The 16,184-nt window shown below is 36.8% G+C and overlaps 1 protein-coding gene across 2 annotated transcripts in view; it reads left to right on the top strand.

Moving 5' to 3' along the window:
- LOC100014394 (24-hydroxycholesterol 7-alpha-hydroxylase) overlaps positions 1 to 15,446 on the top strand; it is a 97,192-nt gene extending 81,746 nt beyond the window's left edge. For both annotated transcript variants that reach the window (XM_007484020.3, XM_007484021.2), the window contains 2 exons: positions 10,111 to 10,198; positions 13,160 to 15,446. In XM_007484020.3, the coding sequence (XP_007484082.2) occupies positions 10,111 to 10,198; positions 13,160 to 13,231 (160 nt within the window). In that variant the 3' untranslated portion in view covers positions 13,232 to 15,446. The remainder of the gene's footprint in view (positions 1 to 10,110; positions 10,199 to 13,159) is intronic.
- Positions 15,447 to 16,184: the final 738 nt, after the last annotated feature.

Below are 16,184 nucleotides of genomic sequence, written 5' to 3'. Positions count from 1 at the left end.
TGATTCTATCCCCTTCAACTACTGCCCTATTTCACTCCTTGTTTGCATAATCAAATTTCTAGCTACTTTCTCACCTGCTATTTCAACTATCATCTCTCTATAGATGACTTTTGTATCTGCATATTCTTCATTTATATCTCTCCTAAGTTCCAGTTTCACATCTCCAATTATAATTGGATATCTCCACCTTGACATTATTTTGCTGTTCAATCATTTTTCAGTCATGTATGACTCTTCATGACCCCATTTGAGGTTTTCTTGGTGAAGATACTGGATTGGTTTGCCATTTCCTTCTCCAGATCATTTTATAGATGTGGAAACTGAGGCAAACAGGGTGAAGTGATTTGCCTGTGGTCCTACAGCTAAGTGTCTAAGGCTAGGTTGGAACTTAGGAAAATGAGTCTTCCTGACTCCAGACCTGATGTTATATCCACTGCGACATTTAGCATTGACATTCTATAGATGTCTAAAGAACAATGGATTAAAAATAGTCCTCATTATCTGTGATTGGTTTAAAAACCAACCCAATAACTGGAATGCTCTTCTTCATTACTATCCTCTCTTGGAAGTTCTACCTTGTTCCAGAATCAGTTTCAGGACTATCCCTTTTATTTTTTTTTATTTAAGTATTTTTTCATGGTTACATGATTCATGTCCTTTCCCTCCACTTTTCCTTCCTCCCTCCTAGAACCAACAAACAATTCTGCTGGGTTATACGTGTATTATCATTCAATACCTATTTCCATATTATTCATTTTTATAATAGAGTAATCTTTTAAAAACCCAAATCCCATATTCTATATCCATATAAACAAGTGATATATCAAATGTTTTCCTTCTGCATTTCTACCCCAACAGTTCTTTCTCTTGATGTGAATAGTATTCTTTTTCATAAGTCCCTTAGGATTGTCCTGGATCATTGCATTGCTGTTAGTAGCAAAGTTGATTCCATATGAACATCTCACAATATTTCAGTCTCTGTGTACAATGTTCTCCTGGCTCTGCTCATTTCACTCTGCAACAGTTTGTGGAGATCTTTCCTGCTCATATATGTTGGAAGTGAATTTCTCTTTCTCCAGTGTTATTTTTTTTTATGTCATCTCTCAGCAACCTGGAAAACAAGCACAACTGAGTAAATTCAGGTATAGATGAGCCTCAGAAAAAGGAAGTTAAAGAACCAACGAACCAATGAGACAAGAAACAATGATTCCACAGACACTTCCCCCTGGAGGTGCTCAGGCAAATTAAGAAACTATGACTGGTTCCTGAGATGTTACGTGTGAGATTTAGTGGGTGGAGAAAAAAGCTTTTAAGTTGAGAGTGGGCAGAAGTCTGGGTTTTGGATGAGTGCATGGTGGAACAGAGTAGATCCTTGCTGAGTTTTAGCTAGAGGCCCATAATGGCGGCTGCAGATTAGAAAAGTTAAGTACCTCTTTACCTCTCTCCTACTTTTTCCTCTCTTTACTACTACTACTACTTTTGATTTAATAAAGTTATTAAGCTACAACTAGTCTCAATTTTAAATATTACATATGGAAATTTCAAGCAGTTTATTATTCCTAATAGCACAATAGTATTCCATCACCATCATGTACTACAATTTGTTCGGCCATTCCCCAGTGGAGGGACATCCCCTCATTTTCAAATTTTTTGCCACCACAAAGACTGAGGCTATGAATATTTTTGTACAAACATTTTTCCTTATTGTCTCTTTGAGACAGTGCCACCTCTTTCAAGAAACTTTTCTTGATTTCCTGAGTTGTTAGTGTCCCCTAAATTACTGTATTTTCATTTTGTATATGTCCTCTGTTTAAACTAGTTGCTGGTCTGTATTTGTTAGAGGAGATTTTCAGAAAGAAGGTTCCCTCCATGTATGAAGTGATGCCTGGACAAAAACATATTATGTTTTTCACTAAGTGGGCATATTAAATTTGTAATGTAAGATCTTTTATGTTGGGAATAATCTCATTTTAATATTTAGTGGTCAATGCAGTGACTAGAATATGCATGATTAATAAATGCTTGTTCATTATCTCAGTGCTACTTTTTCTTCTAGAGACAGCTCAAATCCCATGTCCTAGTTCAGAGATAGTGAACCTTTTGGAGATGGAGTGCCAGGCCTCACTCCCACCCCACCCCCCAGACTATGTGCTGTGCCTCACCCCTTCTTACCCCACACAGGGGAGGGAGGAAGTATTCCCATTGGACTGCTGGGTGGAGGGGTGGGTGAAGTGAGGAATGCCCTTAGAGAGTATAGAGAGAGGGAAGGGGAGTGGCCCAAGAACTCTGCTCCCCTCCAGCTCTGCCTCCTTTGAGCTTGCCCTGGTACCCGCTATGAGCTCTCATTGGCTGCTAGACAGAGAGGTGGGTGTTGTGAAAAAAATTCTTCAGGCACCATGGAGTTGGGGAGGGGAACAACTCTGTCTGAGTCCCTCTGCCTTTCTAGTAATGAACTGGGGCCTTATGCCCACAGAGAGTGATCTGCATGCCTTCTTTGGCACTTGTGCTCATAGGTTTACCAACACTGTCCTGGTTAAAACACTTTCCTTACTGTTAGTGTTTTCAGTACCTCTCCCTTCTCTAAACTTCATCATTTATTGTCTACCACTCTTTTCACATTTATCACACGCTGTTTTGACTTTCAAAGAATGCAGCATGTAGTGTCCTGTCATTCAGAAAACCTTAGGTGCTTACCATCACTACTTGTCTTGGCTTTTCTCTTGCCACTATTCTTTGATGTCTCTGGAAGACTGATTGAGGCTAATGACTACAATTCTGCCTTACTTAAATCTGTTTTATGCATGAGTCAAAATATTTCCACCTTAACATTGTTTTGCTGTTCAGACCTTTTTCAGTCATGTCTAACTCTTTATAATACCATTTGGGGTTTTCTTGGCAAAGATACTAGAGTAGTTTGTCATTTCCTTCTCCAGCTCATTTTACAGATGATTACAACAGAAAAATGTTGTCATTTTGGTCCTTTTAAAACACAAAGGACAACAACCAGGTGGCTATATGCAAGGCACTTTTCTAGATGCTAATACTGCAAAGAGGAAAAACAAGAGTTCCTGTACTCAAGATTTTTGCATTTTTCTGTGGAGATAAACACATGCACCTATAACTACACATTAGGAAGTATTAGAGGTGAAAGAGGAGCCACATTATGTACTTGTGAAAAGATAAGGAGGGAGAGAACATTTCCCCCTGAGGGGAGATGAGAGAAGACTTCATAGAGGACATGCTACTAAGCTTTAGTCTTGTAGGAGAAGACTTCTAAAAGGCAGAGACAATATATGAAAGTTGTTCAAGCATGGAGGTAGAACTGCCTAAATGCATGGAGGCAAGAGATAGTACATAGCTACAGTGGTGAACCTCTAGCACACATGCCAAAGGGGGCACTCAGAACCCTCTTTATGGGTACATATGCTATGGCCCTAGCACAGAGTTTGCCAGAGTTCATTACTAGAAGACTAGAAGAATGGGGAGCCAGGTTGCTCCCTTCCCCCTCTCGCACATGCTTGAGGACATTTCTCACATCACCCATCCCCTTAAAACGTTCACTATCACTGGCATATAGGGTTCTAGGAACAGCTAGTAGACTGGTTAATTTATATAATAGGAGACACAAAGAAGAGTGATGCAAAAGAAGTATGAATGGGGAGGTTAAAGTCATATTGTGAAGGTGTTTAAATGCCAAGCTAAAAGTTTGTATTTTATCCTAATGGGAATAGAAAGTGACTGAAGATTTTGTTAAAAGAGTAGTAGGGTCAAATCTCTTTCCTCCCTCTCTTCCTCCCTCTCTCTCTCCCTCCCTTCCTCCTTTCCTCCCTCCTTTCTTTTCCTCCCTTCCTCTCTCATTCCCTTCCTTCCTTTCCTCTTTCCCTCCCTTCCTCCCTCCCTTCCTTCCTCTCTCCCTCCCTCCCTTCCTCCATTCCTTTTTAAACCCTTACTTTCCATCTTAGAAACAACTATAAGAAAGAAGGGCAAGAGCTAGGCAAAGATGGTTAAGTGACTTTCCCAGGGTCATACAGCTAGGAAGTATCCAAGGCCAAATTTAAACCCAGCTTCTCTGGATTCCAGGCCTGATTCTATCCACTGTGCCCCCTAGCTGTAATTGATTTTTTCTTAACAACAATCCGGTTATAGAGGGTGGATTAGAGAGAGGGAGAAGCACCCAGTAGAGAGATCAGTTAGGGTATTTTATAGTAGTCCAGGTGAGGGATAAGGAGGGCCTGAACAAGGCTGGTCACAAGTTCTTGTAGTCTCTCTTTACTCTGGATTGATCACCTTCCCTTTATATTCTTGACCTACATAGTTAACTTTGGTTCAACAAAGCACTGTCCTTCAACCTTGAATCTTTGTCTGTTTATCCTTCTTCACATCTTGCTGACCCTCTGCTCTGCCCTACCCCCATTAGAATGACCTTGAAATGGATGGCTATGAGAGATGTTGTGAAGGTAGCATCCATAAGCAACTAGGTGGTGCAATGGATAGAGCTCTGGCCTCTATCAGACACTACTAGCTTTGTGATCTTGCTAACTTTATTGCTTCACTCTGCTTGCCTCAGTTTCCTTATCTGTAAAATGATCTGGAGAAGGAGAAGTCAAAGCACTTCAGTATCTTTGCCAAGAAATTCCCAAATGGGATCACGGTCAGACACACCTGAAATGACTGAACAACAAGAATCAGTAAGATTTGACATCTGGTTAGATGTACAGGGTTGAAGAAAGGGAAAGACTCAAAGATGAAGACTTCATTCTTGAATGACCAAGAGGTACCAAGGAGCTATCATCAACAGAAAAAGCAAAATTAGAAGAAGGGGCAGGGTGAGAAAGGAAAAGGTTCAATTCAGTTTTGGATCTGTTGAGTTTGAGGTTCTAGCAAGAGATCCAGGTGGAGATTCTCAGAAGATAAAGATGTGGGATTAAAGTTTAACCATGACATTTGGGTCCTAGGTATAGATGTGAAAGTCAGCTATGGTGTTAAAATTAAAATTCTCTGGGGAACATATATCAATTTATAATTATTTATTAAATATCAAAAAGCCAGTTGGAGGAAGAAAGAGCACCTTTCTTCCCCATAGCCCCCTGGCCAGTCAAACACCTTCTTCCCTGGCTAACTCAAGCTCCCTGCGGAACCTCAAGCCTCTGTTAACTCTTGTTGTTTGTCCAGAAAGCTTCCTTTATCCATAATTTATACCCTACCCCCACCCTGTGATGTCACTTTTTATGGATCTCTCTGATTGGACAGATTTGACCTCAGCCTAGACCAAAGTCTGGTGTTCTGGATGCTGGGACTGGCATGGGACAAGAAACAAGCATCTCAGGGGATGTCAGGGAGCCATGAGGCTTGCAGTGTCCTCCCAGAGTGAAAACACCCCCCCCCTTATCTAGACAGCCTTAGGACTTGCTTTTAATACATTCAAAGGGAGAGGAGTGAAAAAGATTCAAATTCAAAATGAAACTTTCCTTCCAATACCCCAAGACTGATCCTAGAGTACCAAGAAAACGAGGAGTGAACTGATGCTAAATTCTCACAGTGGAGAAGTGTAACTGAATCTATGTGATGACTATTTACTCTGATAAAAAGAATGAATTAAAGTGAATGTTACTGAAATTAAAAAATATATATCATTTGCTGTGTGCAAAGCACCATGCTAAGTGTTGGGGTTACAAACAGAAAATCAAGTCTGAACTGACTTTCATAGAACTCTCATTCTAAGTAGGGGAGTCAACAGATTTCATTGCTTCTGCAAGTCAGATAAAGAGGACACAATAGATCATGCCTGATGCCATCCCCATACTGATTTTTAATATCAAACCATTTGATAGGGAGAAAGTCTCTGGTGGTGAGAATTTTCTTTTTCTAAATAAGGAAAATGAGTTACCAGGAGATTGAAGTCACCTTTTCATAGTTAATATAGTAATAGTTGATTTGGAAAATGGGCAGGCTGGACTAGTTACTTGCTTAGATCTCTCAGCTATAAATTTGTACTTATCATATGAATATGTCTTGTAAGATTCTTGAAATTATGCCTTTTACTTTTTTCCCCCTACACCTAATTCATTGAATACTTGGTATGTGGCAGATACTCATTAAATATTTGATGTTGAATTCAATACATGTTTATTATACACCTTCGCAGGAAAAACAGACATGTTATTTATAAAATTTTAACACATTTATGTTTTCATAAACTTTTAATTATGTCATGTTGTTCTCATAAGTATGATAAATACATCTGGCATGAATAATAACTTATTATTTTTAATTTTCTGACATTAGAAATAATTGGAAAAAATCCTAAAATAATTATAGTTCATGGTGCTTCTAAATAATGAATATGTCTTTCCTTCTATTAAACTGGAAAAAACACAGAACTATTAAAGAGTCAGAAAAACCATGTCTTTTATCAGGAGAGGCGAATTATGGTAAAATAGTTAGACCTCCACACAGAGTCACCCTCTCAAATCCCACACAGAGCCCTAAGGCTCTGGCTACCCTGGCTAACAACACCTGAGAAAAATCACTGCGCTAGTTGACAACTCCAAAAAAAAAAATGGAATTTGGGGAACTTATATACCTCTAGGGGAACTGAGGATGGGAGAGTATGGTTGACTCTATAAAGGCCTCAAAGACATGAGGAGATCTAGACCAGATTATTAGGAACAGGCTGATGCTTTACAATGGACACAAAAGGGAAAAATCCAGCTAGGGCTGGGCTACCTTAGAAAGGATTCTGAGGGTATTTAACACCAGATTAAGTCTGCTAAGTCTACCTAAAATACTTTAAGGTTTACTGTTAGTCTGAAACTTGGTAAGTTGGGTCTTCCCTCTGGAGAAATTCTCTTGTGACACCTTATGGTGCTATAAGTATGGGGTTCTCAAGATCTCAAGATTGGGGTTTCTGGATTCCAAGTTGATACTTCTTCCTTGTTTCTTTCCTTCCTTCCTTTCCTTTCTTCCTTTTCCTTGAGTAAGGGAAAACAGAATAATTGTCTATTAGAAGTTCTTAGGGACCTACTTTAATGAAGAGGTGGAAATTAAATGAAATTAATACATCAATTGGTTTTGTAAATTAATGCTTCTAATTTTAAAAATTTTAATATGCCCATAAATAGCTTGTACATATTTCATTTTTGAGGACATTATTAATTTGTTTGCATATATATATTCAAATAGAATCCTGTATTCAGGAATAACGTAAGAGCTGGTATGATATAGTAAAATGAACATTGACTCTCAGGTTCCTTTTCCCTTTCCCTCTCATTCATGATCTGTGTGATCTTGAATAAGTCACCCCATTTCCCTGGACCTCCAGATGTTTATCTGGAAAATAAGTTGATTCAATTAGAATCAAAGAATTTTAGATTTGGAAACTTTAGAAATCCTTTCTTCTGGTCCTTTCATGGGAATGGAAAGCTAAGGAATTAAAGTGACTTTTAAAGTCACATTAGAAAAGTTCTGAGGATTTTGGTTTTGATTTTTAGTGCCTACCTTCTATTTTAGAGATGTGCCAGGAATTCCAAATGCTGTCTGGTTCAACCCAAAGGAATCCTCACTAGAACATACCTAGCAAGTGGTTGTCTAGTTTCTGCCAGAAGACCACAGATAGGGAGAAGGCTATTCCACTTTGAGACAGGTCCAAGTGTTAAAAAGTTATTTGTTATTGTTTTTTTTCTAACATTAAGCCTAAATTTACCACTTTGCAACTTTCACCCAATACTTCTGGTTTTGTCCTCTGGAGATAATAGACTAAGTCTAATTCATCTTCCATAAACCTTTCAGAGATTTGAATGCAGTTATCTTGTCCCTCTTAAGCCTTCTCCAAGGTAAACAACCCTAGTTCCTCAACTTGTCCTCATAAGGCATGATTTATGGCCCATCACCATCCTGGAGATCTTTCTCTGGCTGTCCTCTTGCTTGTTAATGGCTTTCTTAAATTGGGGTACCCTGAATTGAACAAACTATTTCATTTCTGGTCTGAATAGGACAGAGGGACTATCTCCTTATTTCTGGAAATTCTACCTCTCAAAGTAATTCAAGATTTCCTTCTGGTTTTTGGCTACCATATTCCCCTGCTAACTCATATTGAATATGCAATCCACATTAAAACCCCTTGATCTGGGCAGGTGGCAGAATGGATTGAGATTGAGATTGAGAGCCAGAGGACCTGGATTAAAATATGACCTCAAATACTTCCTAGCTGGGTGATTTGAGCAAATCCCCTAACCCCCATTGCCTAGCCCTTACCGGTCTTCTGCCTGAGAACCAATGAACAATATTTACTCCAAGACAGAAAGTAAGCACTTAAAAAAACAACAAATAAAACAGATCTTCTTTAGACAAACCTGTAATGATACCTCCTTAGTCCTGTGTTTGTGAAGTTGATTTTTTTTTTCTAACTCAAGGGTAAATCTTTACATTAAGCCTTTTGAATTTCATCTTACTAGATTCATTCTGATGTTTTAGTTTGTCAGGATATTTTTGGATAGTGATTATATCACTCTGGGCTTTGCATAATTATCATAGAAACATAGATTTTTCAGAGCTGGAAGGGGACTTAGAGATAACTCATTTAATGAACTCACTTTATATTTAAGGAAACCAAAGCCCAGATAATCAAAAAGGGTAGTGCATTTTAGAGCGGAATTCATCCTCTCTGCTCTTTTGAGTACTCCTTCCATATTTCCAGGTGAAACAGAAAGGATTTTGCTGGATGACTATAAGTTGACATTGGCTCTGTATTACCAGGGGATATAAAAACTGCCTGATGTTTGTATATGGCTTAATGCTAAAATAAACAAATGATAAATATGCAAATAAATGAATAAATAAAATTGTTCAGTTGGGTGACTGAGAATAAAAGACATGGCAATGTCCTCCAGATATACTTGTTTTAACCTAGCCACTGAGGACCTCAGTTTCCTATAAAATTAGATGGTTGAATTGTGTTCTCTTTATGGTGAAACAACTGATTTTATAATTATTCCAGTTGAAATGAGCTGCTCCTTCTCTGGATTCAGCTCTGCTAGCGGAATTTCCAAAAGAAGTTCCCAAAGAAAACAGAGAATTATTTCACAAGAAGTGAAATTCATAAAAGACTCCAAGGACCTTGTGATTAGCTTTCTGTGAAATTCAACAGCAGCATACTTTATTGCAAATTGTTACTAAAAGTGATTTTGACAAACTATAGTCAGAAGAAATTTGGAGACCAAAGGAGTATGGAATAATGCCTTGTCCTAGAACTGCTTTACTTAGACCTCATTATTTAAATTGGAAAGATCTTATTGCCTTAGATTTGGGAAAAATGGGTAGGATGAAGGAAAGAGCACTGGTTTTGGAAGAAAAGGATCTGGTTCAAATTCTATCTTGGACTTCACCTTTCTGGGCCTCCCTTTCTAATCTTTAAGCCAAGTGGGTTAGCCTTTGTGATCAACTGTCTTTTCCAGCTCTAAGTCCTTTAATTTTATGATTGACAGTTAGAGTACATTGTCTTTAGTGTTTATTATTATAACAGACTATAATTGTAGCATGAAGGGTATCCATCTAAATCATAATAATACTTGGATTTCTCCAGATCCTTATTGTTTTTGTGCATGTGAGAAGGAAAGGATCTAGATTTATGATTTCATTGGTAAATGGAAGCCCTAGTGTGGAAATTCCCTTCAACCATGCAGACCAGAAACATCTAAATCCAGGCATTTGCTAGGAGGGAGCACTGGTTCAATAAGTGATTTGCTTATTCTCATCAAAGTAATCCTATATCAGAAATAGAACTTAAACACAGAACTTCTTGAATCTAAAGCTAGCCCTCTCTCCGCCATGCCCTGCTGTCTCCCTGAATCTGATTAACATAGAATAGAATATTTACCAGATGGTTTTAGGGTACAAATTTAAAAAAATCTAATTTTTCTGGTCTCAGACCAGGTCATTTACATATTTAATAGAGCATAGAAATAATAAAATCTTTACTACATTTCACTCACTGTAGAAGTTTATATTGAGGAAGATGGGAAACAAATTGCAAAACATTTATATATTTTCTAGATATTTTTTAATGATATGCCTCCTGTTATCTCTACTATATTGCTATTTTTTTCCTTTTAGGTGGTTTGTTCTCCTGGAGATTGAGATCTTTGTGGCTTTACTATTTTACAAGTATCAGCTTCATCTGGTGGATCCATTTCCAAAACAGGTAAAATAAATCTATCTAGATATCTCTAAAGATATTTAAAGAGTTCATTTTTTAAAAAAGGATTTTCCTCCAAGCATAGAACTCAAGAGAATCATCAAAAGGTAATTTTAAAAAGAGGGAAAAAAGAAAAACAAAACAAAAAAGAACCTTTTTTTTAAGAGACCTAATAAGTTATAATGATATGTATCCCTATAAGAAAAGAGGTTATTAGTAACTCTTAAAAATTGTTATTATCACCTGGGAAGCTAGAAGAATTACACTTATAGGGAGCAGTGAGAAACTGTATAGGATGAAATGCCAAGACATAAATATGTATATAGATATATGTATGCATAAATACATGCATATGTGTATGTATGCATGTATGTATGTGTGTGTGTATATATATATACACACATATATGTGTGTGTGTATATATATATAAATAGAGCTTAAAAAAGAGGTTAATACTAAAAGAAACAAAAGGGGGTAAATTTATATGTCACAAAGAAGCTTATGGTGGGAGGGGGGAGAACATCAATACACCAGAAGGGTAAAGAAGTTGGAGATAGGAAATACTCAACTCTTACTTGCATTGAAATTGACTCAAAGAGGGAAGAACAATCCAATCCATTGGGGCAGAGAATTGATTTGTGCCCTATAGGGAAATAGAAGAGTAACAAATGGACTGGTGGGGAGGGAAACAGTATAAGGAAGGGAAAGGGTGCGGGGTAGTTTAAGAAGACTATAAGGAAAATAAGGGGGGAATAAGAAGGGAAGGGGGGTAGAAAGGGAAGTAAAATAAGGGTGGGAATTAGGGGGGCTGATTAAAAACAAAACATTGGTGTCGAAGGAAATAGTGAAAGAAGAAAAGGCAGGACTAGGAGTAGAAATCAAAATGCTGAGAAATACACAGATGGCAATCATAACTCTGAATGTGAATGGAATGAGCTCACCCATAAAACATAAGTGGATAGCAGAGTGGATTAGAATAAAAAACCCTACCATATGCTGTCTACAAGAATCACACATGAGGGAGGTAGATACGCATAGGGTAAAAGTAAGAGGATGGAGCCAAATCTTTTGGGAGGCAACTGATAAAAAGAAGGCAGGAGTCACAATCATGATATTTGACAAAGCCAAATTAAAAATAGATCTAGTTAAAAGAGATAGGGAAGGTAATTACATCCTGATAAAAGGCCATATTGACAATGAGGAAATATCAATACTCAACATGTATGCACCAAATGGCATAGCATCCAAATTTCTAAAGGAGAAACTAGTGGAGCTCAAGGATGAAATAGATAGAAAAACTATACTAGTGGGAGACCTGAACCTTCCTCTATCAGAACTAGATAAAGCAAACCAAAAAATAAATAAGAAAGAGGTAAGAGAAGTGAGTGAAATCTTAGAAATATTAGAGTTAGTAGATATGTGGAGAAAAATGAATAGGGACAAAGAGGAATATACTTCCTTTTGAGCAGCACATGATACATTCCACAACAATTGACCATGTATTAGGGCATAAAGACATTGAAAACAAGAGCAAAAGAGCAGAAATAATAAATGCAACCTCCTCAGATCACAATGCAATGAAAATAATAATTAGTAAGGGTACATGGAGAGGCAAATCAAAAATTAATTGGAAATGAAACAATGCAATTCTCCAAAATAGGTTAGTTAAAGAATAAATCATAGAAACAATTGATAACTTCATCAAAGAAAATGACATTGATGAGACACCCTTTCAAAATCTATGGGATGCAGCCAAAGCAGTACTCAGGGGGGAAATTCATATCCTTGAGTTCATATATTAACAAATTAGAGAGGGCAGAGATCAATGAATTGGGTATGCAAATTAAAAAACTAGAAAGTGAACAAATTAAAAATCCTCAGATGAAGACTAAATTAGAGATCCTAAAAATCAAAGGAGAAATTAATAAAATTGAAAGTCAAAGAACTATTGATTAACAAATAAGACTAGAAGCTGGTACTTTGAAAAAAAAAACAAATAAAATTGACAAAGTACTGGTTAATCTAATTTAAAAAAGAAAAGAAGAAAACCAAATTGATAGTATCCAAGATGAAAAGGGAGACCTTACCTTTAATGAAGATGAAATTAAGGCAATCACTAAAATTATTATGCCTAATTATATGGCAACAAATATGACAATCTAGTTGATATGAATGAATATTTACAAAAATTTAAATTGCCTAGGCTAAGAAAGGAAGAAATAGACTACCTAAACAACCCCATATCAGAAAAATAAATTGAACAAGCCATCAAAGAACTCCCTAAAAAAAAAAGATTTTCCTGAAATAATAGAAATCGTCCCAAAAGAGAAAAGGAAAGCTGCCTGTTATCTATCATTCCTCTCTCTCACTCTCTCTCTCTCTCTCTCTCTCTCTCTCTCTCTCTCTCTCTCTCTCTCTCTCTCTCTCTCTCTCTCTCTCTTTCTCTCTTTTTCTTTCTCTTTCTCTGTCTATCTCATCTGTCTCACTGTCTTTCTGTCTGTCTATCTGAGGTAGCTAACTATCTACCTGTCATCTGTCTTTCCATCTGTCTGTCCGTCCATCCGTTGTCTACCTATATCTAAGCGAAAGCAAAAGAGAAAGAGCTAGAGTGGAAAAGACAGGGAGAGAGGGGTTGCACCAAGAAAATTGATCTTCTGTTTTTCATATGAGTGTCAGATAGCTTAGCTTTTAAAGAGGCCCATAACCAGAGCATTGTCTGGCCCCAGTTATACATTCAGTTATATAGCAAGACCCCAGGAGAGTTTGCAACTTAAATCATGACTCATCCCACCCATCACCACCAAATCAGCCTAACATTGATTCTGAAAGGTTTGTGAAAAAAAGAAAAAAGAAAAGCAATCAATCAGGACTTCCAAGAAAATAGAAAACAAATAAAGTTAGGGTTAATTGAATCACTTGTTTCCATACTGACTTGTTTAAATAATGTTTCTCAATTTCTGTTTTCAGAGTTTGAAACAATTAATGGGAGTCCAGAGGCCAGTGACATCATGTCGAGTGGAATATAAATGCAGAAAATAAAAGCTCATTTATCTTAACATGGGCCAATACCTAAGCAGATTCCTGAGTTGTCCTAAATCCTGCGAAACTGTCCTTGTTGAACAAATGTACTACCACATCCGTATCTTAGCTAACTATGTAGAACTAGATGGAATTTTTGTTCTTATTGGTAATTGTGTTTAATTAGTGTACATTCATTAAATTGGTGTCTCAACAGTGGACAGAAAAGAAATCAAAAAGTAAATGAAATATCAGTTTTATGAAAACTTGAAAATATTAAAAATAGCTACTTTAAAAGCAGCTTTTTTCACACATAAACATGTATAACATGATACAGATGTTGATTTAAATTGAAATTTTTTTACTTCAATTTACAGCGACCCTTAAAAAAAGTCCACAAAATATAATATTTGCTATATTGTGTTACAAAGATTTTATATATAATATATAATAATTATAAATAAGATATATACATATATATATACATATACATATATATATATATATATATATAAAATGTTTGCTCAATTTGAATTCTGAATCACTGTCAATTAATGAAAAAGTACCTGAGGCTGTGTGATATAATATAGAGGCCTGACCTTGGATTCAGTAAAGCATGGGTTTAGATCTTGCCTCTGACACATATATTTGTGGGATCATGGCCCAGTGCCCCAGATAGCTGTCTTAGACTACATGTCAGTCTGCATAAGTAAAGAGAATTTCCATACTCAAACTGCTAGGAGCCATCTAGCAATAATGCCTTGCCAAAGGTTCACTCTGTGACCTCTTGGTTACCATGTGTGACCTTGTCAAGACATTGTGGCTTGAATCATTCCTATATCATTGAAATCCTAGGTCTGGACCACCTCCTCTATTCCCTCCTTCCCCCAAAAAAGATTCTGCTTTGGTTGATATGATTCTAGAATTATGTAGCACTTACACTATTATCATTCCACTAGTTAAAATTATTTTAAATATATCCACTACTAAATTGCATAAAGATATATTTCATACATAAAGATGTATTTCATATAGCAGCTAGGTTGCACAATGGTTAGAGTGCTAGACAGGAAACAGAAAGACCTGAATTCAAATGCTGCCTCAGACATGTGTTAGCTGTGGGACCCTGGGCAGGTCACTTAACCTCTTTGCCTCTGTTTCTTCATCTGTAAAATGAGCATAATAATAGCACCTACATCACAATGTGGTTGTGAAGATCAAATGAGAATATCTGTGAAACTCTTAGCACTTGGCACAGTACCCAGAGCATAGCAAGCCTTTAATGAACATTTATTCTTTTTCATTGCAGGTATTTTTAAATATTAGCCTTATTTAATAGATTGGGTGAAAGATTCTTTATTATTATTCTTTTTCTTCTTCCAGTAATATTTTTTGTATTTTTCCCCAGTTCCATGTAGAGATAATTTTTCCCCTTAAATTTTTACCTTCTGTCTTAGACTCTATACTAAATATTGATTCCAAGGCAGAAGAGAGGTAAGGGCTAGGCAGTTGACTTGTCCAGGGTCACACAATTAGGAAGTTTTTTAGGTCAGATCTGAACCCAGGACCTCCTATCTCTAAGTCTGTTCCTCCACTGAGCTACCCAAGCTCCATGTCTCCATAAATAATTTTTAACATTTATTTTCGAACATTTTTCCATCCAAATTCTCTCCCTCTCTCTTTCCTCTCTTCCCTCCCTAAGACAGCAGACAAGCTGATATCAGTTATTTGTGATCTCTCCTGAAATATATATTTCCATGTTCATCATGTTGTGCAAGAAGACATAGATTGGAAATAAAGTGAATGATGGTAGACTTCAATCCACAGTCTCACTCTGGAGACAGATTCTTTCTGTCCCTTCTGGTCGAATTGAATTGATTTCATGACAGATTCCCTCTGTCCCTTCAAGTTCCTTTCAAAATGCCTTCCACATAGTGGGTGGTCAATGAAAAGGGTTTGAATTGATTTATTAGTTGATAGTTAAACTGAAATCAGTCTTTCAGTCTTTTACAGCATAGAGCGGTTACTTATACCCGGAGGATAAGATTATAACAATCTGACAAGGCTAAATTGCTTTTGAATGTAATTCTTTATATTGTAAGCCTTATGGATGCTCACTGTGAATTGAAGAAAAGAATTTATGTTTTGTTTGGGGGAGGAAAGCCTGAGCCCTTGACTTGGCTATGTTAATGCTAGTGCCTAATTAATTTCATAATAAATACATTTTCTTGGATCAGATTTTTTTGTTTTGCTTCGCCACACTTAGTCCATTTAGTAGAAAATTATTATTTATTAAACTATGTTATAGTAATGAGCAAATTACTCCCTGGGAGCCACATTCATTGGTTCACACTACCCAGGAACCTCTGTCAAGCTCTGGGGATTGAAGATTTAGATGACTAAAGAACCAAATCACAGACAGAGAGCTGGAAGGGAACTTGGGGTCACCTAGTCTAATCCTCTCTTTTACAGATGAGGAAACTGAGGCATCTCTTAAATGACTATCAAGGACATACAGATTAGAAGGTCCAGAGCCATAGTTTGAAACCAGGTTCTTCAACTCCAGATCTAACATTCATTCTGTGGTAGATGGAGAAGGAGCACAATGGAAAGAACTGAAATTTCAAGTCCAAAAGACCTGGGTTCAAATTGTCACTTAGATAATTACTGACTGTGTAATCTTTGGCACAATAAAATGGGGATAATATTTGTAACTATTTCACAGGGTTGTTGTGGGGATCAAATGAGATAACATACAGCACTTTGCAAACCTTAACGTGTCATATTAATGCTAACTATTATTATTATTATTATTATTATTAATTATATGATTGTGTCTATGTGGGGCAGGTAGGTGGCACAGTGGGTAGAGTGCCAGAACTTGAGTCAGGAAATCAGGAAAATCTGAGTTTAAATCTGGCCTCAGACATTTACCAATTGTAATTAGTAATCACATTTTTTTACATTACATACA

This window comes from Monodelphis domestica, chromosome 2 (genome assembly GCF_027887165.1).
Source record: "Monodelphis domestica isolate mMonDom1 chromosome 2, mMonDom1.pri, whole genome shotgun sequence".
Taxonomy (NCBI): Eukaryota; Metazoa; Chordata; class Mammalia; order Didelphimorphia; family Didelphidae; genus Monodelphis; species Monodelphis domestica.
This window is presented reverse-complemented; position numbering and strand designations above follow the sequence as displayed.